The 24820-nt window shown below is 36.0% G+C and overlaps 1 protein-coding gene across 1 annotated transcript in view; it reads left to right on the forward strand.

Annotated features, from left to right (window-relative positions):
• LOC121424879 overlaps nucleotides 1-24820 on the forward strand; it is a 91830-nt gene that overhangs the window by 32848 nt on the left and 34162 nt on the right. Inside the window, exon 3 of the mRNA XM_041620727.1 lies at nucleotides 18556-18724. Within this exon, the coding sequence (XP_041476661.1) occupies nucleotides 18556-18724 (169 nt within the window). The remainder of the gene's footprint in view (nucleotides 1-18555; nucleotides 18725-24820) is intronic.

Genomic DNA, 24820 nt, shown 5'->3' on the forward strand with positions numbered 1-24820 from the left:
ATTGGGAAACTATTTTTTTCTCTCATGAGCAAGAATGAAAGAGATCTGTGTTTATTCTGTACATCTTTCCTTCACAGACTGGTTAATTAGTGCGTAGGGGGTAAAAAAAAAACGTGTTGAAATATTATTTACGGAGGTGTAAATGACTTCCCCAAATGAGTTGGCTTTTCCTGCTCCCTTTCTGCTCTACCAACAAGGCTTGCAATTAGCGGTAACTAGGGACAACTTTTCTCTTAATTGAATGTGTCACTGGTGTTGTATGGAGAGAGAGGGAGGGGGGGGGGTGGATCAGGGTCAGCCGTCAGGAGTTTGAGACTGGAATAGAGAAGGTGTAATGTGTAAGTATGTGTGTGAGGGTGTGTGTGTATAGTGGTGACAGTGAGAGAGAGAATATATGTGTAGACGACTTTGCTGGTGATAAATTCAAGCCAGGAAAATTTGGAAATGGGGGGGGGGTCAACTGTCATTATAGTTCTTGTTGGCTCAGAAAATTTAAGTTTAGACCAAAAGTGAACAACAGTAGGTTTTAAAAAAGTTGTCAAACCCTAAAATGGTTATAATCATTGCAAAAAAGTGACAAGCAAAAGAGGGAGTTATCACTCTAAAATGTTCAAGTTTATAGAAAATTTCTTAACAGGCCAAAAGTAAAATGAATGCCCCTCTTTCTTTTTCTACAGCCCTCAAAAAGGGTGAAGTGAAGGCATTTGAAACCAATCCAATCAGTGGTAATGGTGTCATTGCCTTTTATCTATGTTTTGAGTTCTGTTCATGCCAGTTCCTATCAGAAATTTGTGCCTCTTATACCCTTAACTCCAAAAATAAGCCGCATTATTTTTACGAGCGCTCGTCCTGAAAAAGGCGGATAATCGTCATGACAACTGGACACGCCCCCTCCGATGCGGTTGTGTTGGAAAAGGGCGACCTTGTGACCGCACCATGGCAATTATCTGCATTATTTGGAAATGCGTTCATAAACTCAAAATCTTGTCCCGATGCTGCTATTATACGGATAATAGCAGCATCAAAATAATGCGGATTACTCTTGTCCTCCTCCAATTTTACGACCAGATTATGCTGCTATTAGCCGCATAATTGGGTTTATGAAAGGGGTATTATTTCAACAATATACTACACAAAGTACTTCTTATCTTTTCCCTTTCTTTTCATATGTTGTATCTCCTCCCACTTCCTATTGCAATCCCTAGCAAAACCCCACTCCCCTCTCAAAACAACTCTTATACCATGGGCCTTTTCACACGTGAATCTTGAATCATTGTAATAGTCATTGCGATTGTAATCGTGACTGTGATTAGCGTTCATGGTTCTAATCATGTTCTAGTTTGGTTTCACACGTGCTAAATATTCATTAGCCTTATTTTTCACTGGAATCATTCAAATCACAATTTTTTTTTCCGTGTGAAAGGGTGGCCTGTTAGATGAAACGGAGTTATGACACAGAAACATGCAAATGAGCATGATTAATCTAGGCCTCTATCTCTAACAATGTGGCATGGGGCGTCACATTTAATAAAATGATAAATTGTTAACTTTAAACAGTTTGTTCAGCACTGTACTCTGCATCTGTGTATAGATTGCTACCTGATATATGTGGATAATTAGTTTGGTTGTTATTTCCAATTTTTTGTTGTTGAAAGTTTGATTGGCATTTAGAAAGTAAATGTGAAAAATATTGAATGTAAATATCCCTTCAACAGGAGCTGTTGTATGTCAGCCTTGCCATTTAGGGGTAACAGAAATGGACACTTCAATCTGTTTCTGAGATTCCTAGGGTGGTCGGAGGGGCGTAGATATTCCCTTAATCCCCTTCATTCAGACTCACAGCATTGTATTCTAGGTTGACTAGTTATTGAGTTTCTTGAATGTCTTCTGAAAGATTTTTAATAAAAGAAGAATCGTACCAAACAATGTAAGATGATGGGAGTGCTGATGGTGACAATGAATGTTGATGACAACGAAGATGATGAGAATGATGATGATTATTATGACTATGACGACTACAATGATGATGATGTAGATGATGACGACGATAGCAACGTTGATAATTACATTGACAACAAAAACTTTTATGATGATGCTGATGATGATGCTGATGATGATGATGATGATGATAAATGGTGAAGACTATCAGCAATTCAGCATTAGGTCTATATTCTGATTCAAATAAAAGTCTTCATGCAGTTATGAACAAATTTCTTTGAGTCTGAACAGGGCATACTTGTAAATAAGGGAGTAATTAACACCAGTTGAAACAACATAAATCCCAGCACTTGGTCCATTCCTCTTAACAAATAGCTTCCTAAGCCAAAGGCATTATTTCTTCCAAACCACTGGCTGAATTGGAACCTGGCATGGGTGCTTCCTAGTCTGCTATGCAAACCCTTCGCTCGAGCCAAGGGTCTGAATGTGCAGCCTATAATGCCTTGTGTACCGAAGGCCCTTTCGCTGCATTGAAACTGCAAGTGTTATTTGTGCTATTATTTGCATGGAGACCCACTTGTTGATCGATCAGGGTCTTAGCCTGCAGACTAGGTGCTTCCTTGCCACTATTTATTTACATTGCCTCCAAATAGATCAGTGAATAAGAAAACAGTATAGCTTCAATATTCATATTATGGTCCAGCAATATGACTTAGACAAAAGTTTGTTAGAATGAAATGTCAGATTTTAACTATTTATTTTCTTATTATGAGCTACATATAATGATTATGCCTTTGGGTTGTACAACACCTTTAACTACTAAACATAAACAAATAATAACACAGCTTTAATAGCCTTTTGTTACTGAAAAAAAACAATACCAACATGGAGTATTTAAAGCTCTCAAACTTTAACTCTGTAAAAGAAAAAAATGACATTTACAAATCTGTACTATTTCTGTTTCCAAAGGCAGCATACTATAACAATTTGAATAGATTTTCCTAACTCATTTATTTATGAACAGCCTTTCAAAAGTTGTAGAATTCATGAGGCAGATATTTTTGGTCGTCGCTATCATAATCCGATGATGAAGCCCAGTGCCAAGAGCATATTCAAAGAAGGGGAAGAGTAGACAAATTTTTGATATGCTCAAGTGAGTGTGCCTTGGAGGTGCGGAAATGGCAAGTGTCTGAACTTCCAAGTGGTCTACGAAATCTTTAAGATTGGAAAGGCCTAGGGAAATGTGGTACCAGTTTGGAGGTCCAATCACTCAAAGAGCTGGCCTAAAAACATTGTAGAATTAAAATAGTCAGACTTCATATTGAACTTTGATTGAAGTGCCTTTGACCTGAGTCTGATCATAGATTTACCCATCTTTAATGATTAGGATAAGGGTAATTTGATGGTGATGATGATGATGGTGGTGGTAATATTCCCATAAACATTTGTAATGGTCAGTATCTATCATGATGATAAGGAACAAGGGGTAAGAGTTGCCATGGAAATAGGGTAATATTTTCATGGAGTTTGCATTTAAATTTTAATGGAAAACTTGTCTGAATAGCCAGATTTTTATTAAGATTTGAAGATGCTATTACAGAATAACAGCTGTCCCGTGGAAGTTTTTTTTCTTCAGGAATGACCTCGCATTTTAGAATGAGGACTGTTCTTTTTCAGTCTTTTACCTTACAATTATGAAAAGAAATTTCAGTTTTATTTTGGATAGTTTATATTCCTGCTTGAAAGCTAACACTGTACTTTTTCTTCTGTCTCCCATTCCCCATAGTTGAACTAAAAGAAAGCAAAAAAGAAAGGGGAAAATACAGCAGACGGAAATGCTATATTTATTACCTGGCACAACCTTCCTCTCTTCTGATTCAATTGTCACCTACAGTAGAGTTGAAGAAAATGGACAAAAAACAGAAATGATAGATTCTATTTTCTTTTGACGTTGCCCCCTGGACAAGAAAAACTCCTATTTGTGGTCACGGCTGGAGGAAGTGGACACAAGCAAAAAAGAGAAAGTGGAAGAAGAAAACATCAAGGGAGAAGTAAACTCCTATTTTCCTTCGAAGAGATTCTTACTCATATTACAACCCAGACGATTTCGTGAGTAACGCCATCGCCATAGAGAGAAGAGAAGAAAGAATGGGGGAATCTACCGGAGAGAAAAGTGTTTGATTTGTCAGCACCAAAGCAGGTGGTATCTGCTCTTTGTATTTTCCGTTTTGCCAAAGGTTTATTATTCATTGCCCAGTTTTCATTCAATTGCCTTTCCCCACCGTTTGTTCGGAATCATAGCTAGAAGTCAATTAAGCTTGCATTATCTCCGGGGTCGGAGTCCTCTGTCTTTCTCTTCGTCAGTTGTTCATCCGTGTTGTCCGATCAGTCCTTGGTGACATCATGAAACGAGGTCAGATGGATCGTTAATGAGGTGACAGATCCTCATATATATTTTTTTCACTTACCAAATCACAGCTTTCCTTTTAAGGTATTATAGTGTGACAATTTTATTTATTAGTTTTGGAATAAAAATAGTTGCATATCTAATATTTTGTACATCGTCATGAATAATGACACTTGACATTCCATATTTCATTTACACTGTATGTTGTAGAAAGAGATGGATCTAGAATTTACCGGGGGGGCAATTTTGGCAAAACAAAAATTGACAAGAAAAAAAGGGGGGAAGAAGGGCTTGGGGCATAGGACACTCACTCCCTGGGTCAAGATGACAAAGGACTAAACAAATTATATCCAATATTCTCTGTGAGCAATGCATGATGAATTTCAATTCAAATAAATTTCATTTTCAGGTTTTATGATACAGAAGCAGACATTTGCAAACTTTTGTGAAATTATGGAAAAGGTAAGATACAATGATCAGTTCATTGTATGAAATGTGGTGTTTACTGCTTTTATCTCTTTTAAACATCCCTTAAGTAATTTAACCCCCAAAAATGCAAATTGACAAAATTTTCATCATAAGAGGTACATTTAGCCTACATAGTGATAAAAGTGAAAATTATTGAGAGTATTTGAAAAAAGATAATATATATACAATTCAAGCTGAAAAAAATAAGAGAATTTCAGATGTGTGTGGGCTTGGCTAATATTCCTTCCCTATCCTGCGGGCTGCACGCTCTCTTGTCCCGTTTACCTACATAATTGTATCCCATTTCAGGTCCAGTTTCCCCCAATACAAAGTGTTGAAATTAATGTTTACAAATTGCCTCTACGCCGATTGATTTCAAATCCCCTCTTTGCTGGAGTTCGTTGACCTGGTAGATGAACTTGAAAATGAGAAATATCCCTCCCAATAACTTCCCTGGTCCTGGCAAAAAGTGGAAATATTTTGGCTAGATTAGATTAAGTGTCAATGTCAGAAGTGATCTTGGTATGTCAGCAAAGGAGGAGAATATTGGCTTTAAAATATGTACTGGGTTTCCCATCTGGGCTGTGTAGCATAAAGCTTAGCGATTGATCGTGAGGCTGATCTTACGATTGATCATACACAATAACCATTGCAATTAATTATCGTCATTGGTCATATAATCATATGTTAAGTTCTGTGTAAAGGGCCCTGGAGTTGCAATGTTATGATGGTTCTGCTGAATTCTGCAAATGTTCATTGTTGGATTTGATGCAGTTTAATGCTGTAGATTCAAAGTTGTTTCTGCCATTTAATTTTAATCGATTCAAAGATGATAGCATTGCCTCTCTTTGCTACTTTCAGCTGTACATACTTCAGTAAATGTCCAAATTTGGAATGTGAAGTTTATGAACATATACTTCTCCTCTCTTTCTGGTTCTTTTTTGGTTGTGTGGGTATATTTTTGAATTTCCTTGTTCCACAAACATTTTGAAAAGTATGGTTGTATGTGCTATATTCATTCTAAATACTTATTTAATACTTATTTAGATTATTTCCATTATGATACCAGGTAGTAAGCTTTTATCTTTGTCATTAACATACATGGGCCCTGAAATGCATACAATTGATATCTATGATTGATTGTAAATTATTTGTACATGGTTTGCCATAGCCTTAAGTTACAATTGATTTTACAATTAATCGCATCTTTGTTTGTAAACAGTCCCTGAATAATTCAAGACCAGTTTAAAGATGCGTAAAAAGGGTGCCTTAAGAATAAGAAAAGATATAAATGAACTGTATTTTTTTCTCCTTTTCTTTTTATCTTTGTTCATTTAAACACATTATATTGTATGACCTTGACACGATGAAAAAAGACAAAATCCAGTGCAGCTTAAAGAATAGGTTCAATATTCGGTACATCTGCACAATGAATGGATTCAATTTTCAGATAGTTATATTAAGATGAATATGGTTGTGTCGTTTGTGCATAAAGCGAAGTCAAAGAAACGTTACAGTTCTTGTGTTAGAATGGAGGCATGGCCCGTGAATAAGACAAAATAGTGCAGGAAGATATTCATCTTGGACGGATACCTTGCACTCTAAGTCCAAAAGTGCACTCACATATATCACTCTTTCCTTACAAGTATTGCCTATTATCTCTGATTGCTTGTGTGATCGGGGTTTCTACCAGTCAATATAATATCCTGTGGTTTCTTTCCATATTCGTAACACTTTGTCTGTGAAGAAGAAAAAACCAAGGAGAATTTCCCCAAACTTTGATTAATTTTTTGTGATGGTGTCTTTGATTTTTGTAGCTTAAATTGTCTGCTTCAGGGATTTATGTTTCCTTTTTATGTGGTTCAGATGACAGGATATTGAACGTGATATTTCATATGACATTGAAAAAAAGAGAAAAACTCCCAAGATTAGAACGTAGCGAAAGCTGAGAAGTTTTTCCATTGTCGTTATGTCAATATTTGTTTTATTATATTGTCAGATGTTAAAGACATGTCTACTCTTTGAAATTCGTAGAGTATATAAACATTTTTATGAATAACTACTTTTGTTTAATTTCAATCTTGCATTGTGATGAGATATTGGGTATTATAGTATATATCATTTGCTTAATTGGCTTGAAATCATCCATATCAAAGACTCATTCTTAAACAAACAGGTACTATTGTGCTCAACGACAGAATTCAATTGATTTATAATGACTCGTTGGACTAAAATCATAACCTTGTAATTTATCTACGGGTTTCAATATTAACATAATTGATTGCGATTTCAATGAAATGAAAATGAGATTTTATTTTTTTCAAGACAGTCAGATGTATTTCTCTTGATTTGCATTTTTAGAATAGGGTATAACATTGTTATCTGTTCAAAGTCCTGTTACACGGAGATGTGATCAATATTTATAATTGATTGAAATGTTTATGTCGGCCTTCATGGTTTGCCATATACAAGTAGGTTTAATAATGCAACTGATTTTATTTGTTACAGAACAAAGAACATGAAGCACATGTCCTCTTCTCTGCCATTTTTTTTTTACAGCTAACATACATGTAATTGACACGAATAGAACACATTAATGTACAGTCAGTCCCCCAGAACCCCCGTAAAATATTTCAGCACTTAACTGCAAAGTTATTAATTCTTACATTTCAAAATGCAATAACTTTGAAAGAGCAGTGTAGGAGCACATAAACAATGTTGTGCATGCCCATCGCCCATAATCTATTATTTGTGGAAACGAGCCTTGTTCTTTAACAGCCCTTGACAGTAACAATCTGTTCCAACTTTTGAAGGGCAAATGAAGGGAACTCATTTACCTGTTTGAATAGTAATCAGCAAAGATAACAGGTGTATTGACGAATCATAACAGATTTGGAAAGATAGATATATGTCACTCTGTGATTAATGACTCATAAACCCATCAATAGTCATTTATCATGTCTAGAGATATTGAACACTTTGCAATGTTTCAAATATTGAATCAGCTCAGATTTAATTCTTAGTACAGGACCTTACTCCCTTCTGAGTCCAGAACTTGTAAGTGGTTTGTAATTTTAGATCTTTAAAAGAAGAATTATGTTTTTGCAGACTTAATTTTGTTCGGAGTATCACTGTATCAGCTGAAAGTGTCTAATCTTTTTGTATACATTTTTTCAGGTGATCACTGTCTTAAACCTTCATACCTTTATTTTTTCCATTCGAAAATATTCATGTATGTTTATGGTAATGATAAAATCATAAACATTATATCTCAATCTTTTATTAAGGTACTCTAAACTAAAGGACTGTCTGCACCATCCCGAGTTTTCAAATTAGTGCGCTATTTCTGATCCGGCAAATTATCCCGATCTGAACAATCCCAAGATTATCTGTAATGGAGACGCAATTATCGCGCTAGTTAGTTGGATTAATCTTGAGATATTGCAAAATAGTATGCTATTTCACAAATTATCACGCTAATTCGCAGGTGCAGATGCACTCAGGATTATTTATTCTCGGTGTCGGACCATAATGCATCGATGCCTCGCTCGAGCAGGAATCGCTCTTCTTGCGATGGTGGAGACGGGGTTTCTTAAATCTCGAGATTAATCGCGAAGAGGGCCAATCGGGCTAAAATCTCGAAATTGAGCAAACTCGGGATGGTGCAGCACCGCCTCAACATACATAAACTTGTGTACAAAGCATCATAGTACAAGTATGATAAGTGGTCAGTCACAATAATCAAGTCCTTAGCTTTAATTTGCACGAGATAACGTGCTCAACTGATACTTCACTGACATTATTATATTAATTATTTCCTTTTCGGTTCTGACTCTTCAAAGTCACATTCTTTCATAATGCCTATTTTATCAGTATTGTTTTTCTTCCACCTTAGTACCATACACACTAAGAAGTGTAAGAGAGCTGTATCTGCACCCATTTGTTTTCTTTCTTCTGTTGTTTACGTGTCCCATATATTGAAGAGCTCTGTTACCAATTAGAAAAGAAATTGCTTCATTTGGATCTCTCTGGTCGGGTATGGTTATGCCAGCTGTCTTGAAAATGAGTAAAGGGAAATAGACCCCATGTTGAGGAATATACCTCCAATGTATCATCAATATACAGATATCACATTCACTCTGAAAGGCACAGTAACAGAATTGTAATGCGAACGGATGACTCTGAAATAAATAGACTGAAGATAAAATATTGACCATTTGAACACTGGATTTATATTAAATCTGTAAAGATTTTCATTTAGATCCTTCTTGGAGATTCAATGAAATCAATATTTAGGCTTCATATTTAATTCAATGTTTCAGTGGTTACTATTTACAGCCCATCAGGGTTTATCTCGTAATATGCTTGAGAAAACTTTACACTTTTCCCTACTTATTGTTTGTTTTCCCTTTTTAACATTAATACTAAATGTTTATTCATGAAAAAAGGTGATTAGATATCATCTTACTGTCCACCCTAACATCCCTTTCTTTGATGTGCTTTCATAAATATCCATGTATCATCTGCCTTCCTCTTTCACTATAGTTCATTTATATATGTTAACAGCACTTTTGAAAATTTACAATATGGATTCGCATAAATCATGTGTAATCAGACTTGTAGATATATTTCACATGTCGTTCTCTCACCCAACTCATAATCCCATTACATGAAATTCACATTACTCATATCTCATTTATAACTACATCGGAGGAAAAGACAATAGTACAAATGAATGGAATTCATTAATTTTGGCAAAATCCCCGCTGTCAGCACCATTCGGGAGGTCATCGTTCTTGGGGAACGGGGAACAAGAAGAAAAGGAAGCAATTTGTGAGGCAGTTGTCATCTGTGTAACTGCCGTGACACGTGTCATTCAGGATGGTGTATGAGTGATGCTTCTTTGGAATTCAATTTGTTTCTGGTTTGATTTGTGAATGTGCTGGTAGAAATGTTGGACCAGGGGCCCTGTCTCACAAGGGAGTTTGATTGATTCAATCAGTAACAATTTGTGACACCATCTTCTGCAATGCATGAAATAATTTCAAAGGGTTCTTGAAATTGTATGAGCATTTTGTTCATTCATTATTAATTGATCAATCACTGTGTTCCTTCTTCCTTATAAGGAATGTGGCATCCATCTCCTATATATATGGAAAATGCTGACATAATCTGTTCTTTCATATTTCAGATATGATGTCGGTTTATTATAAAATGTTATAGTCATACATGACTTGAAACTGCTGAAAAAAATGTGGAGAATCAGCACTCTAGGGGCTTGTAGCAGAAAAAAATTGCATTTACTAGTTCTGAAAATAAATTGCGATTCCGTATTTGACGGGTTAAAAATCAAGCTGCATATGATTTTTAATTATTTGTGTTTGATTGCAACTTTCTGCAAGGGGGCCCAGAACTTCCAATGATATCGGATACGCTATACTTTACCCATAGCTTTGCTTGGCAATTTTTCCAGGACATACAATGCATGGTCAGTGACTGCTGAAACAGATACATTTCTTGAAAGGCGATGACATCACTAGATCCAGGTGGACATTCCCAACCCATCAATATAGGACTAGTTTGTTATATAATACTGTGTAAACATCGCACCTTTTGACAGGAAATGTCATATGATGCATCACCAGGGTTGGCCCAGTCTGTGGGCCGGACAGCTCATGTTGTCCATTTCAGAGCCAGAAGGACGCTGAAGCTTGCCACAAGGATACGATCGCCCGCCGTTCTTGCTCTAAACGTAGCCTATCATGGTCCTCTGAGCCGTTAATCAAATTACATGATCTGTTTGGCCAAGCCTGTCTATCTCTTCCCATCTTCATTTGCTAATGAGATAATGACAGTCTTGACAAGACAGTGATTCATTAGACTTCGTTTGATTGGCAGTAATTGGGATGCCTTTTGTTCGATCCCCGCCGGCAGGATACTGCACCAGGTAGCGTAACCTACCCTAATGAGTCTGAATCCAAATGATCATCATTCGAATCTTAATTCATTGCCCCAAGCCTTGAACTTTGTTGGTTGTTTTCCGGTATGGATTATAAACAATCCTTGTACTTTTATGTTTGCTTGTGAAGGAGAAGTAGGTCTCAATCTTTGACAATACCTTTGAAGAACTCTAAAATCTTGAGCCCGGGATCTTCAGTTCTAATTTGCCATGCAATTAAAGACTTGTGATTAATTGTGGGTAAAAGTTTGGTGATTTCAAGTTCGGTCTGTACAGCTGTTGTTGGTGTTGGGTTAGATTTTTCACATTTGTAAATTATTGGTATGCATGTAAAAACCTAGAGATTTCGAACACAAACTTAGATGAGTTTGATACCAATTGTTAGTTCTGTGGAAGCAAGGTAGTCAATTCCTAGCATACCTTGGTCTGTTTGAAAAGTGAAGAACGCTAGCCACGGGTAATCCATCGAAAACACAACATGGGCGCATTGACAACCCCTGGCTTCCACAAGGTTGCTGGGGTTACTCCTTCCAAAAACACTACACCCCTTGGTATCCAAACACCAAGGATTTGTACCCCAGAAGTTATCCCCCTTGATCCCTTCCCCCTCCTCCTCCTTCATATCATCCTCCTCATCCTCATCAATCTGATCAATCGTTAACCACTGAAAAAAACAGATCTTGCTGTAACATAATATAATTAAAACAACATGATTAAGTGCAAGAATATAATTCTAACACAATTGAAAAACAAACTACTAGAAAAATTGCAAGATAACATTCCACTCATATTTGACTATTTAGGTGGTCTGTCTATGACAGATCACCTATTGATTTCGTCAGAATTTTCTTTATTATTTATTATTTATTCTTAGCCCCTATGTTTGTCGCCAACTTTTCTCGGAATTGGCTGAATCAATTTTGCTGATTTTTTCGTCATTTATAGAGTCTATCATAGAGACGGCATACGAATCTTTTCAAGGTCATATGGTCATGATGACGTCATCTACGCGCCATTTTGTAAAATTCTTCATTTGATCATATCTTCATTATCAATTATCAAAAATTAATAATATTTACAGGACATTAACTTCATGTCAAGGGTCAACTGTCAATGTCATCAAAGGTCATGTAGAGGTCATGACGCGCGCGTACGCGCGCGTCAAAGGTAAAAAAATCGTCCAAATGACCTATAAAATTTTTTGGGTACGTTTCAGGTCATTTTAAGCATTTCAAAAATTTGCGCGCGCGCACATATGCGCGCGCGTTTCCGCGCGTTACACCTTAACACAACGCAGAAAAACCGTTTCTTTTAATATCATTGCATTGCTAATAAAATTCTGAGCAATTTGATACCTTGATCAACCTTCTACAACCATTAATATAGAAACTAGAATTTAATTCGTCATGCGGACGAATTAGGTGGTCTGTCATGATTTTTCATTCAGATTCGGCTAATGTATAAAATGAATAATTTAGATATGATTGATAATCTTGATTCTAGACATCCTAAGAATAAATTTTGACCATTGCTCAATGTGATTATTAATGTTTCCCATAGACTTTACACGTAAGCAATTTTGAGAATTACAATTCCAATATTGCAAGTGAAAAACGGGCATGATCCCGCCATCTGATCAAAAAGTGGAGGGCACATTACCGAAAGCCCAGAATCTCAGCTATAACATATTAAAAGCTCCGGCAAAACTGACAAGAAGAAATGGAGATATGGCTCACGAAATAGAGGAATGTCGAATCTAGTTTTGAGAAAAAGTCATGTCCCATAGAGATTACACACAAAATACATGTGATATGAAAAAAACAATTATAATCTGTTTTATCTTGCTAAATTTTAACTTTCATACCTTTTAATTATCATAAAGGATCATGTAAGAGGTGGCAAAAAGAAAAAAAAAATGAAAAAAAATCATCTTTTCTACCCCAGGAATCGAACCTCCGCCCTCGAGAAAGCAAGTCAAATGCGTTATCCATTGAGCCACGATATTCCCCATAGAGATTACACGTAAGCAATTTTGAAAATTACAATTCCAATTTTGCAAGTGAAATACGGGCATGATCCCGGCATCTGATCAAAAAATGAAGGGCACACTTCCGATAGCCCAGAATCTCAGCTATAACATGTTAAAAGCTCAAGGAAAGCTGACATGAAAAAATGGAGATATGGCTCACGAAATAGAGGAATGTCGAATCTAGTTTTGGGAAAAAGTCATGTCCCATAGAGATTACACGCAAAATGAAGAAAAATGACATGCCTCTTTTCATCGCTGTTTTACGCAACGATGCGTTTCTCAAAACAAAGATTTATGTTAAGTGAGGAGAAAGAGTACATTATAAACTACAACATATTGAAATCTGGGCGAAAAATGATCTATATTCGAGAAGTTACAGCCAAATTTGCATAAATTTGATGACGTCATTTTTGAAAAAAATGAAATTTTTAGTTTGGGCGCCTATTTGATGACGTCACGATATAATTTAGGGACAATGGTGACATGAAATCAAATCTACAACTAATACTCTATCGATATATGAAAAAAAAATTGGGGGTCAACGGACTTTTTAAAGAGCTACAGTGAATTTACAATAGGCATGTTTTTGCCCATATATGGCCTATAGTGAGAGCTCGCGCGCACACGTGCTGCAAAGTTTAACGGGTGTTAATTTCGTTATTAATGGTTGTAGAAGGTTGATCAAGGTATCAAATTGCTCAGAATTTTATTAGCAATGCAATGATATTAAAAGAAACGGTTTTTCTGCGTTGCGTTAAGGCGTTACGCGCGCACACATGCGCACGCGTTTCCGCGCGTAACGCCTTAACACAATGCAGAATCACCGTTTTTTTTACATCATTTCATTGATAATAAAATTCTGAACAATTTGATACCTTGATCAACCTTCTACGACCATTAATAACGAAATTAACACCCGTTAAAGTTTGCAGCACGTGTGCGCGCGAGCTCTCACTATAGGCCATATATGGGCAAAAACATGCCTATTGAAAATTCACTGTAGCTCTTTAAATAATCCGTTGACCCCCAATTTTTTTTTCATATATCGATAGAGTATGAGTTGTAGATTTGATTTCATGTCACCATTGTCCCTAAATTATATCGTGACGTCATCAAAATGGCGCCTAAACTAAAAATTTCATTTTTTTAAAAATGACGTCATCAAATTTATGCAAATTTGGTTGTAACTTCTCGAATATAGATCGTTTTTCGCCCAGATTTCGATATGTTGTAGTTTAGAATGTACTCTTTCTCCTCAGTTAACATGAATATTCGTTTTGAGAAACGCATCATTGCGTAAAACAGCGATGAAAAGAGGCATGTCATTTTTCCTAATTTTGCGTGTAATCTCTATGGGACATGACTTTTTCTCAAAACCAGATTCGACATTCCTCTATTTCGTGAGCCATATCTCCATTTTTTCTTGTCAGTTTTCTTTAAGCTTTTAGTATGTTGTAGCTGAGATTCTAAGCTTTCGCAAGTGTGCCCTTCATTTTTTGATCAGATGCCGAGATCATGCCCGTATTTCACTTGCAAAATTGGACTTGTAATTCTCAAAATTGCTTACGTGTATTCTCTATGGGGAATATCGTGGCATTGACTGCTTCTTAAAGGGCGCGGGTTCGAGTCCTGGGGTGAACAAGATGAATTTTTTTTCACTTTTTTTTTCTTTTTGCCACTTCTTACATGATCCTTTATGATAATTTAAAGGTATAAAAGTTTAAATTTAGCAAGATAAAACAGATTATAATTACTTTTTTTTCATATCACATGTATTTTGCGTGTAATCTCTATGGGACATGACCTTTTCTCAAAACTAGATTCGACATTCCTCTATTTCGTGAGCCATATCTCCATTTTTTCTTGTCAGTTTTCTTTAAGCTTTTAGTATGTTGTAGCTGAGATTCTGCGCTATCGCAAGTGTGCCCACCATTTTTTGATCAGATGCCAGGATCATGCCTGTATTTCGCTTGCAAAATTGGACTTGTAATTCTCAAAATTGCTTACGTGTATTCTCTATGGGGAATATCGTGGCTTTGACTGCTTTCTAAAGGGCGCGGGTTCGAGTCCTGGGGTGAACAAGATGATTTTTTTTTCACTTTTTTTTTCTTTTTGCCACTTCTTACATGATCCTTTATGATAATTTAAAGGTATAAAAGTTTAAATTTAGCAAGATAAAACAGATTATAATTACTTTTTTCATATCACATGTATTTTGCGTGTAATCTCTATGGGACATGACCTTTTCTCAAAACTAGATTCGACATTCCTCTATTTCGTGAGCTATATCTCCATTGTTTCTTGTCAGTTTTTCCTGAATTTTTAGTATGTTGTAGCCGAGATTCTAAGCTTTCGAAAATATGCCCTCCATTTTTTGATCAGATGCCGGGATCATGCCCGTATTTCGCTTGCAAAATTGGAATTGTAATTCTCAAATTTGCTTACGTGTAATCTCTATGGGGAATATGCTAGCACAATGGATAACGCATTTGACGTGTTCGTCCGTATTGCTGACGTGTAGGTCCGTGTTGCTGACGTGGTGGTCCGTGTAGCTGACGTGTAGGTCCGTGTTGCTGACGTATTGATCCGTGTTGACGACGTGCTCTGCCGGCATGATCCGTGTAGATCCGTGTGAAGCTGCCGTGTTGATGCCGTGTTCACAGTCATCTGGGGCAAAACTATCCCGGACCTCCCCGGATCATGCCGGCATTGCCGTGTTGATCCGTGAGGTATAATCATCTATCTTGTATGTATCTGTTTGAAGATGTATGTCTGACGATTGTCATCACCACATCAATAATCACATTTAGTAATGGTCAAAACTTATTCTTAGGATGTCTACGATCAAGATTATCAATGATATCTATATGATTTATTTCTTACATCAGCCTACACTGAATGACAAATCATGACAGACCACCTAATTCGTCCGCATGACGAATTAAATTCTAGTTTCTAGTTGGATTTGTATAGAACTCGGTTATTTCTGACAAGAGAAATGAGCATTATAACCATGTTTTAATCATATTTTTGTAATTTTATAGACAGAAGAAACTCAATAAACATAAAGATAAATTGATTCTGGTGGTCATGGGAATGAGTCATTGAAAAACTATATGTTCATTATAATGCATCCAAGGAATGGCATGTTTATCCTGTCAGATGTATCACTGAATCTAGATCAAGAGGAAATCGACTATTTTTTTATTGCGGAATTGGAAATGATATACTACAAAAATGTTTAGCCTGAACATATTTCAGTTTTGATCATATTTTTATTGCCGTGCTTCAAAAGAGCAATATTGAAAATCGTTGGTGATTGTTCCATAATTTCCCAAAATGCAAGAAAGGAGTTTGCCAAACATTCAAGTTTCATTCTCATGCTATGGAGCTTGAGGGTTAAATTGACCCCACCCCTCTATTGATATACAAAAAGAAAAGATGTTGAAGGATTTTCTTGATTCCTATTGAATATTACCTTCATTAAAAGGCCCTTGATTTGCTTTGAGAAGACAGTAAAAATTATAATCAAGATAGCTATAATTATATTTTGAAGTGTGAAGTGGACAGATTGTTGCAATACTTGTTACCCCACAGGGGACTTATGAAATGTAACAGAACTTTCTTCAACAGGGTGTATCCCTTTCTATTTTTTTAAAATTCTTTAAAATCTATTACATTGAGATAGATGAAATAAAACAGATATTTCTTCATCTGGGTGTTTTTCCATACTATTTTTAAAATAAATTCTTGAAAATCTGTTGCGTTTCTTTTGCTGGAGGCCTTTGACCATGAGGCAGATCGGAGGGTGATGCAGTCTGTCTCCTCTGTAATCCACAGGCTTCCTGTGGGTGGAGGAAGCAATGAAAATCCAGAAGAGGATACCTCTCTTTTGATATCAAGAACTGACTGACTGGGTGTGATCTGTTACCTGAAATGAGAAGAGGTACAAGTAATACAACTCTTCAGGGGACTGTTGCAGAAAGAGAAGCAATCAATCGGAACTAAAAAAAAATCAAATTCAACTTGATTTGGAACTAGTCAGAAGCATGCATTTTGTTCTTAGGATTTTTTGTTTGTTTTTGGGGTGTGTTTGAATGCAACTGAACAAACCATATTCAAGTTGGAAATGTATAATAAATGATAAATCAAGTTTGTCATTTGTCATCAGATTTGGATCGAATTTCCAGCATTTTGCTCAGTTAATTTTACTCTCTTTATCCAGATATTATTTTCAGCCCAGAGTATCCCTTTAAGGAGAAAAAAGGCCCTTTTCATATGTGTGTTGACTTTATTCTCTTTCTTGAAGAAACCATATGAGTGTTTAAGGTTGTCAAAGTTGGCCTCCACCGATGAGTCACGTTGAAATTTATTCTCATTGTGGCTTATTCAGAGTTTTGAAACCTGTAAAATGTGCACAAGATCCTAAAATCCTCTCTGAAATATTTTGCTTCTTCAGTAATTGTTCCGACTTCCATATGACTGTTCTTGGTTACCCCTGCTGTCCTTTGGCCTACTGCCTCCAGATAAAGTTTGAAGATCAGTTTCTATTTGAAATAGGGATTTAGGTTACCCTGTGATTGAATTAACACCTTTCCTTACACTTTGATGGTATCCAAACTATTGAGTGCCATTACACCTAATGCAGTTAAGGTGTCCATTCAATGGTACTTCATTTCTCAAGTTCTTTCACAAAGGACCCTAAAAGAGGAGAAGATTCCCTACAATTATTTTCAAATCATCCTAAAGACACTTGAGTAGTTTGCTAAGTAGGGGCGCTGGCCAACTGATCTTTTCCGCCATTGTTTAGGGTGTCTCTGACATCAGATTGAAGGGGGTACAACCAGGAGGGACGATGGTGTGGGGTATTGGTAGAAGGGTGTCATCAAAAGCAAAACAAACACACTTGTAACAATTGTACAGGGATTTGTATACATAGGAGCGTCTTGTAGGTCCTTGGACTAAACTGCCACAGAATACCACAGAGAGAGTACTTCTGACTAGTACTACTTAAGAGGGGCTCTTATTTTATGACATCATTTTAAAAGGTTTCTTTGACTAATCCTGCTTTAAGCCTATTGCGTTATCTTGGTTGGCACTAACAGGTGGCCTTCATTTCAATTTTATGAATGTGTTACTTTTGCAATTACGTGAAACAATGATCATTCATATTTTTTTCCAGTTTATCATATCATGGGTAAATGTAAAGAATACTGATGCATGGACATGACTTGTGACCAAGCAGATTGTCTCATGACACTGAAATATTAACATTGTTTTTTTTTAATGTTTTATTTGAATGGGGAAAATTCTTACAAAAACATATCCAGATATGTACGGCAATCATATCAGGCTGCTTTGTTTTAAAAAGTCTCAAAATCTGTCATCTAGAGTTAGATTAATTTCTTCATTTTTAAACTCCATAGAATTTCACTTTATTGACATTGGATACATATTTTTCATTTCAAATAATGTTATGTTTCAACCAATTTTTTTGCTACTCCGTGACATCCCTTTTATTACCTTATATATTTTTATTTTGAAAAAAAATTACAGTTGCCATTTTGGTTTTATTATTTTCTGGAATCATTTGCCTGATTTGATTCTGATGTATTGTATCTTGTACTTTTAGAGAGAAGCGGAAATAAAGGAATTTAGATTAGTAATCATTTGCATATCTAAAAATGGAAACAATCTTATATTTCACTTTAAAGTAACATTGAGGTTTTCCTCTCTTTTTTTTTCAATTTCTAGGATGACTTAGGAGGTATTGGAAAACACTGTCCACATCAGAACAAGGGTCAGTCATCCTGCATAGCATCAGGGAGGATCGACGCAAGCTGCTGTCTTGATTCACACTTTGAAAGAGCGTGCCACTATCGACCCGGGTTGATGACTGGCGTCGTCTGCTGTAAGCTACCAGGTAAAAAGAGATTCTTTAAGAGAATTTTACTTGAAATAAGGTTTTCAAAAGATGACTATCCTCAGGTCTTATAATCATCCAAGCAATTTTTTAGACTGGGTTCCATAACACGAGGTTGGCAGTAATTGCAAGGAATGGTAATGGCCAATCATGAATGCTGTTTCATGTGCGCTTTGTTGAAAACACCGACCAAGAACCAATCGAAATTGTTCTTTCATATTTTAAATCCACAGCAAACCTTTCTTTTAGAGAGTTTTGTCTGCCACAAACTGCAGACGAAGAAGAGAGGATGGGAGGGATGGAGAGAGAGAAAGAGAGACAGGGGAAGAGAGAGAATCATTCAATCAATATCTGTTTATCATGGATTTACATACGAATAACAAAAAATTCTTTTTAAAAATTCACCCTAAAAATGATGATCAATTCATCAAAGAATGAAAAAAGTGCCAAAGTTCTTCCCCATTTTTCTTCAAAGTACATCAAAGTACACATGGTGACCAGTTTGTTGTGATAGTGACAATATTTATCAGGAAAATGAAACTGATATGCGGTTCCTTCACCCTAACAACAACATCTTCTATCACGGAAGTTCAAAGTTGCCAATTCAAAGCATAAAAAACATGAAACTCTTGCTCACTGATAGCTACAAGATGACGATCCCACTGGCTACTGGGGATCGCCACTTTGCAGCAATGAGGGGGTTGAAACATGCAGGTTAACAGGCTGGCAATACAAATATTTACGTGGCTGCAGTTCTCTGGTTTAAGGAGACCGCAAGAACAACTTGGGGCGATAAGCGTGAACTTGGAATATGCACTTGATCCAGCTGGTGTCGATTGAAATGTTATGGTAGTCTAGGGGGGGGGGTTGCGGTTGGTTTAGACTAGTATTTTAAAGGGGGACTCCTGAGCTTATAATCCTAGTTAGTATGGTTCAGTAGGATTAAAAAAAAAAAATTTATGTATGTTTTGTTTGTTTGTTTATTTCAACATACATGAAATCGCATGAATTTTAGATTTGGGACTGAAAATTCAATGTCATCAACAAGAATAACAGTGAAGGGCTCCTGCTTAATACAAAATGCAAATAATTTTTTATTATAGATAATGATAACAAGCATTAAGAGTTTTATTATTATTAAATAGATGGTGATTGATATGATATCTGAAAAAAAATTCTTTGTAAACTAATGTAGAAAAAATTCCAGTAACCTTGCTTGTAACCTTGCTTGTAACCTCAGTAACCTCACTTGATGTCACAAAACAGTGACATGGTCGGCCTGCAAATGAGGGATCTGATGATGTCACCCACTCACAATTTCTCTTGTATTTTATTATATGAAATATGAAATACCTTATTTTTTCATCATTATAACAATGTGAAACGAGGCTTGATTCCTGCTTGAATATATGGAATTGCCATTATTGCAGCCTATTATGATAGGTATACTCTCTCTTATCCCTATTATCCAAGATGCAGGCCTGCCAACTTCTCCGGTTTTTCCGGAGTTTCTCCGTTTTTCAGAATTTATAGTGCCCCAAAAGCGGATAACTCCGTTTTCTTTGTATTTCAGATGATTTTCTTTTTTCTTTGGGAAATGACGCACTTTCCGTCTGCCTACAGCTCTCTTTCTCTCTCTCCCTCTTGAGTCCTCTCAATGTTACATTTACGTACGTACGCACGTGTGTCGCGTACGTGGAGTTCAGAGTTCAATGGATAAGAACGCGTGATGGGCCTGTGCTCCGTGTGTGCATATACGAAGCGCAACAAGCCACGGCCAGCGCACTATTTATCCGACAGCGATCGTGTGTATTGACATTGGACAGTTCGCCCGCGATCGCGAGGATTCATAGCGCGTGTAGTGCGAATGTAACTCTGCATACGATGCAGCGCAACGCTTGCGTGCCTCCGCTACTATACTACTACCGTTCTGGAATACCGTGTGGGAAATGGATTGTTTCGCCAGCTGAGGGTTTAGAAACGGTAACATTTTAAACTAATATTTTGTCCTGATATTTTTATATGTGCTTTGTGCTTAGTGAGCTAAATGCTTTGGATTTTACAAGTCTACCGTTTCAGTGCCGATTCTTGCAAACTTTTAGACCCCTGCTGTATTTTTTTTAGTCTGTGAACTGAGAAAGGACAAGGCATAAAAAGCTCAAGAAGGGCTCCAGAAGGCTTGTTTTTAAGGTGAAATTTCCTAAATGTTACAAGTCTGCCGTTTCAGTGCCGATTCTTGCAAACTTTTAGACCCCTGCTGTATTTTTTTTTAGTCTGTGAACTGAGAAAGGACAAGGCATAAAAAGCTCAAGAAGGGCTCCAGAAGGCTTGTTTTTAAGGTGAAATTTCCTAAATGTCCTCCAGCTTGACCCCCGCCGTTGGGAGTTTGGCTTTCCGCGCGATTCGTGGACTTCTTTTTTCCATTTTCAAATGTTGGCAGGTCTGAAGATGGCTTCAATGCAGTCATGTGGCTGATCCTGTCCACTTGGTGCTATAGTGTCTTTGAAAGGCATCTGGAAACCTCATCTAGATAAATTTAAACATTTGAACTTTTTGTGTTTCACTCCACGTGTGAGAAGATCACCTGAACGCATTGGTATGTAGGTTTAAACTGTGCACAATTGTGGGTTCCATTTGTTAGTCAAAATATCATATTTTGAATGGAAATGAATTACTTATTCAAAAAATGAATTTGTATATTTTTAAGGCAGTGTCACTTTTCCAATATGGCATTTTCCTATGTTACATCACAAATGGAAAATATATAAAAAGGGCAAACAATTTTAAATACCAAATGACTGGGGCCTCAAACCATTGACGAGGGCATCCATGGTTATTTTTTTCAGTTGCCTTTTTCAATAGGTTACTCTTTGTTCTGTAATGATAAATCATGATTATATTTTATTAAAACTAGATGGGCAAAGAATATGTGTGTAAGTACATGTGTGGTTTAATATATTATGTGTGAGCTCAAAAGTTGTGTAATGTTTAATTTTTCTAGTTGTAGTTTGAGATTGAGTAAAAAATCTGGGTCTGCTTCTCAAAGACTAGGAAGAATGTAGTCATGATTTGCTTTGAATCATGCATTTGTTCTATCTTGATCAAAAGTAAAAACTAAGAAAACACATTATTTTTGTCTGTTATAAAGTGGTATTAAACTTCAAAGAAAAAAGTGTCAAAACTGTTCTTCCAATATAAAGTGTAAAATTTAAAAGAAGAAAGTGTCAAAACAACAAAACTAGACTGTTTTTAAGACTAGCTCCAACTTCCCCAATCAGCTCAGATGGACTTTGACAGCTTTTAGCCAATCAGATTGGCCCACTGGACCTTGTCGCCAAGGCAACCAACTTTTGGCTAGAGAAATCCATTTCCTGCATGGGGGAGATAGATTCATGTGAGAGGGGACCTATCAATCAGATGGGGGTGCAGGATAATGGGTCCGGAGGGAGGGTTTGGCCAAGGTAGATTGAAGAATTGACTCAAAACGTGGAAAGGGGGAAGTCATTTGTAAACATATTCTTTGAATGAACTGACATTCTTACATGTAGGTATGTATTGACTGTAATTATGTCTAATCTGAACACTCCTCTTCAATGACATGACATGTGCTCCGACGACAGTTGCTCCGGTCTTAATTATTAAGAGTTTTTAGTTCAGAATAATGTGAAGATAAGGATTAGAGTTTGTTTAATTGATTTTTGGTTTGGCTTTGATAACGTGCAGATTGTCCATTTGGGAAATTGTTGCCAGAGCAATTGTCATGGAACTTCCTTTTCATTATATGACTTTGGCCAAAGTTTGAAAAGTGTCCATACATTCTAAATTGTGTCGATTTAAAATTTATCCAGATCGGCTGTGAATAGTGACCTGAAAAAAAAAAGAATTTAGATTAGTGTAAATATTTAAATTTCAAATTTTTATGATTTGAATATCAATTTTATTCAGTTCTTTAAGTCATTTCCATTTGAACTTCATATGAAGTATTATCAGTCAGATACAAATTATCATATTGACATTTTAAAGAAAAGCAGTATGAAAATATCACAATTGAAATGAGGGGGGGTGTCTACAAAAAGCAATGTTTGTAAAGTGTGTGGATCCCATTTTAGGATGAAAACATATGATATTGCTCTGCTGTCCTGCTGCTAATCAGAATTCGTTTTTAAATCCATGGAATTTTAAATTAAGTGTATGAGGAAATAAAAGATGAATGCATTTAATGTTATCTTCCCTCAGAATAGTCAACTTGACGGGGCACTTCTGAGTTTTATCACAAAATCAAAGATCTCCTTGCAAAAATTAAATATCAATGAGAAAGCTCAAGGCAACACTATTTAACTAGATTTACAAACCTTATGTAATTTGAGATCTTTGAAGAAATGGTTATCGCAGAAAACTAATTTTGGGTTTGATGTATATATACATCATTTTTTAATAGAATATAATATTCATACTTTTATTGTCCATGAATAGCAAAAAATGAGTAAAATTTGTGATAAAATAATTCACAGAAATTGTATCTTTTGTAAGAATCATTAAACCCTATAACCATGGTATTACATAGATCAGACTGAAGTCTCAGGCATTTCATCCAATAATCCAACCAATGACTGAATTTATTTATTGCCTTGTTTAACAGTTTCTGCATTTATTCATATAAATATTTACATAAATACAATTAGTTCCCTTAGGATATGAATAGGTGAATGATCCTAAAGAAGTTCACTGACAGATGCGTATATCTAATTAAACCAAAGTTCACTGTCACAAGTTGTGCTACTTGATAGTTAGTCCCCTCCCATTTCATCAAGTTTGCTCCGAGAGGAAAGAGATCCTTTTTCTGAAATCCCCTGTGTTCTAAATTTAATCTCGGAAAATAGTTTCTCACCTGACACGCCCAGAGAGAAACAGAAATCACAACGCAGGAAGTTTATGCGTGGGACTGAGGGCATATGAGTCAGAAAATTCATAGGTTCCTTGCTTAATGATGGCTTAATTGTGTAGTTAACCTCCTGAAGTTGGTGACAGGTTTGTTAGAATTCTTGATTTTTTCAATTTTGTTTTAGATCTTTTTATTCACTTTTGTTTGATTTATAGTCATACCTTGTGTTTCTTTCAATCCTGCTTTTTCTCCTTTGCCTTTGTTTGCACTTTTTGAATATCTCTTTCTATGATTATGTTACTTATATGACATGTCATGTCTTATTTATTTGCCATATGACTTGTTTCTCTTATATTCTTGTCCATTCTTATATAATTTTCCATTCTCTCCCACAAGTTCCTTTTTTCAGACTTTCTCTGTCTATCTATCTATCCATCCATCTTTCTTTCTTATTTCTTTCTTTCTTGTTTTAAAATGTTCTTTTTATTGAAATTATTTCACTTATTGTAATGTATATCCTTGATTGAATCGGAGTAAGTATTCATGCTTTTGAGCCCCAATCAAATTCAAATTACTATTTGTCATCTCCCTTGAAAGTCTCTGCAAGCGATTTACCAAGTCAATTTTTTTTCTGCACCATTTCCTTGCAAGTCACTTCTTGTTTTATAGCACCCCTTTAATTTCTGCAAAGAGAATGAAATAGATCTACATCATTTGAATGACTAATTTGGCCTTAATCACAGTAGTATTACTCTCAAGAAATATAGAATACAAATATTCAGATTGCTAATAGGTCAGAAGCATTAGGGAGATTACGCAGGAAGTATTAGATTTTGCCATGTTTACATAACAGCTTTTGAATCACTAATCCAGTAAGAGAATAGAATAAAGTATTTTAAAGAAGAAGAAGGTGGTTATTTTTCTTACTTGAACATGGTGTTGTGACTTTGAACCAGCTTGCTTTTGGATAAAATATAATTTTTTTAATATTGTCTTCATGCTGTGTATCTCAGACTCATAGATAAGTAGAATCAGTGGTAAATTACCAATTCGTCTATTGCCAACTCATCCACTCACCACATGGTCTACTTTCATCTAGTCTAATGGCATTCCGTCCATCAACATTTTGTTTAACAACCATTTGGTCCAATAATCACTTCGTCTACTCACCATTTCGTCTATGACCATTTTGTGTCAACCAGTTGGTCTAATAT

Source organism: Lytechinus variegatus, chromosome 12, assembly GCF_018143015.1.
Source record: "Lytechinus variegatus isolate NC3 chromosome 12, Lvar_3.0, whole genome shotgun sequence".
NCBI lineage: Eukaryota > Metazoa > Echinodermata > Echinoidea > Temnopleuroida > Toxopneustidae > Lytechinus > Lytechinus variegatus.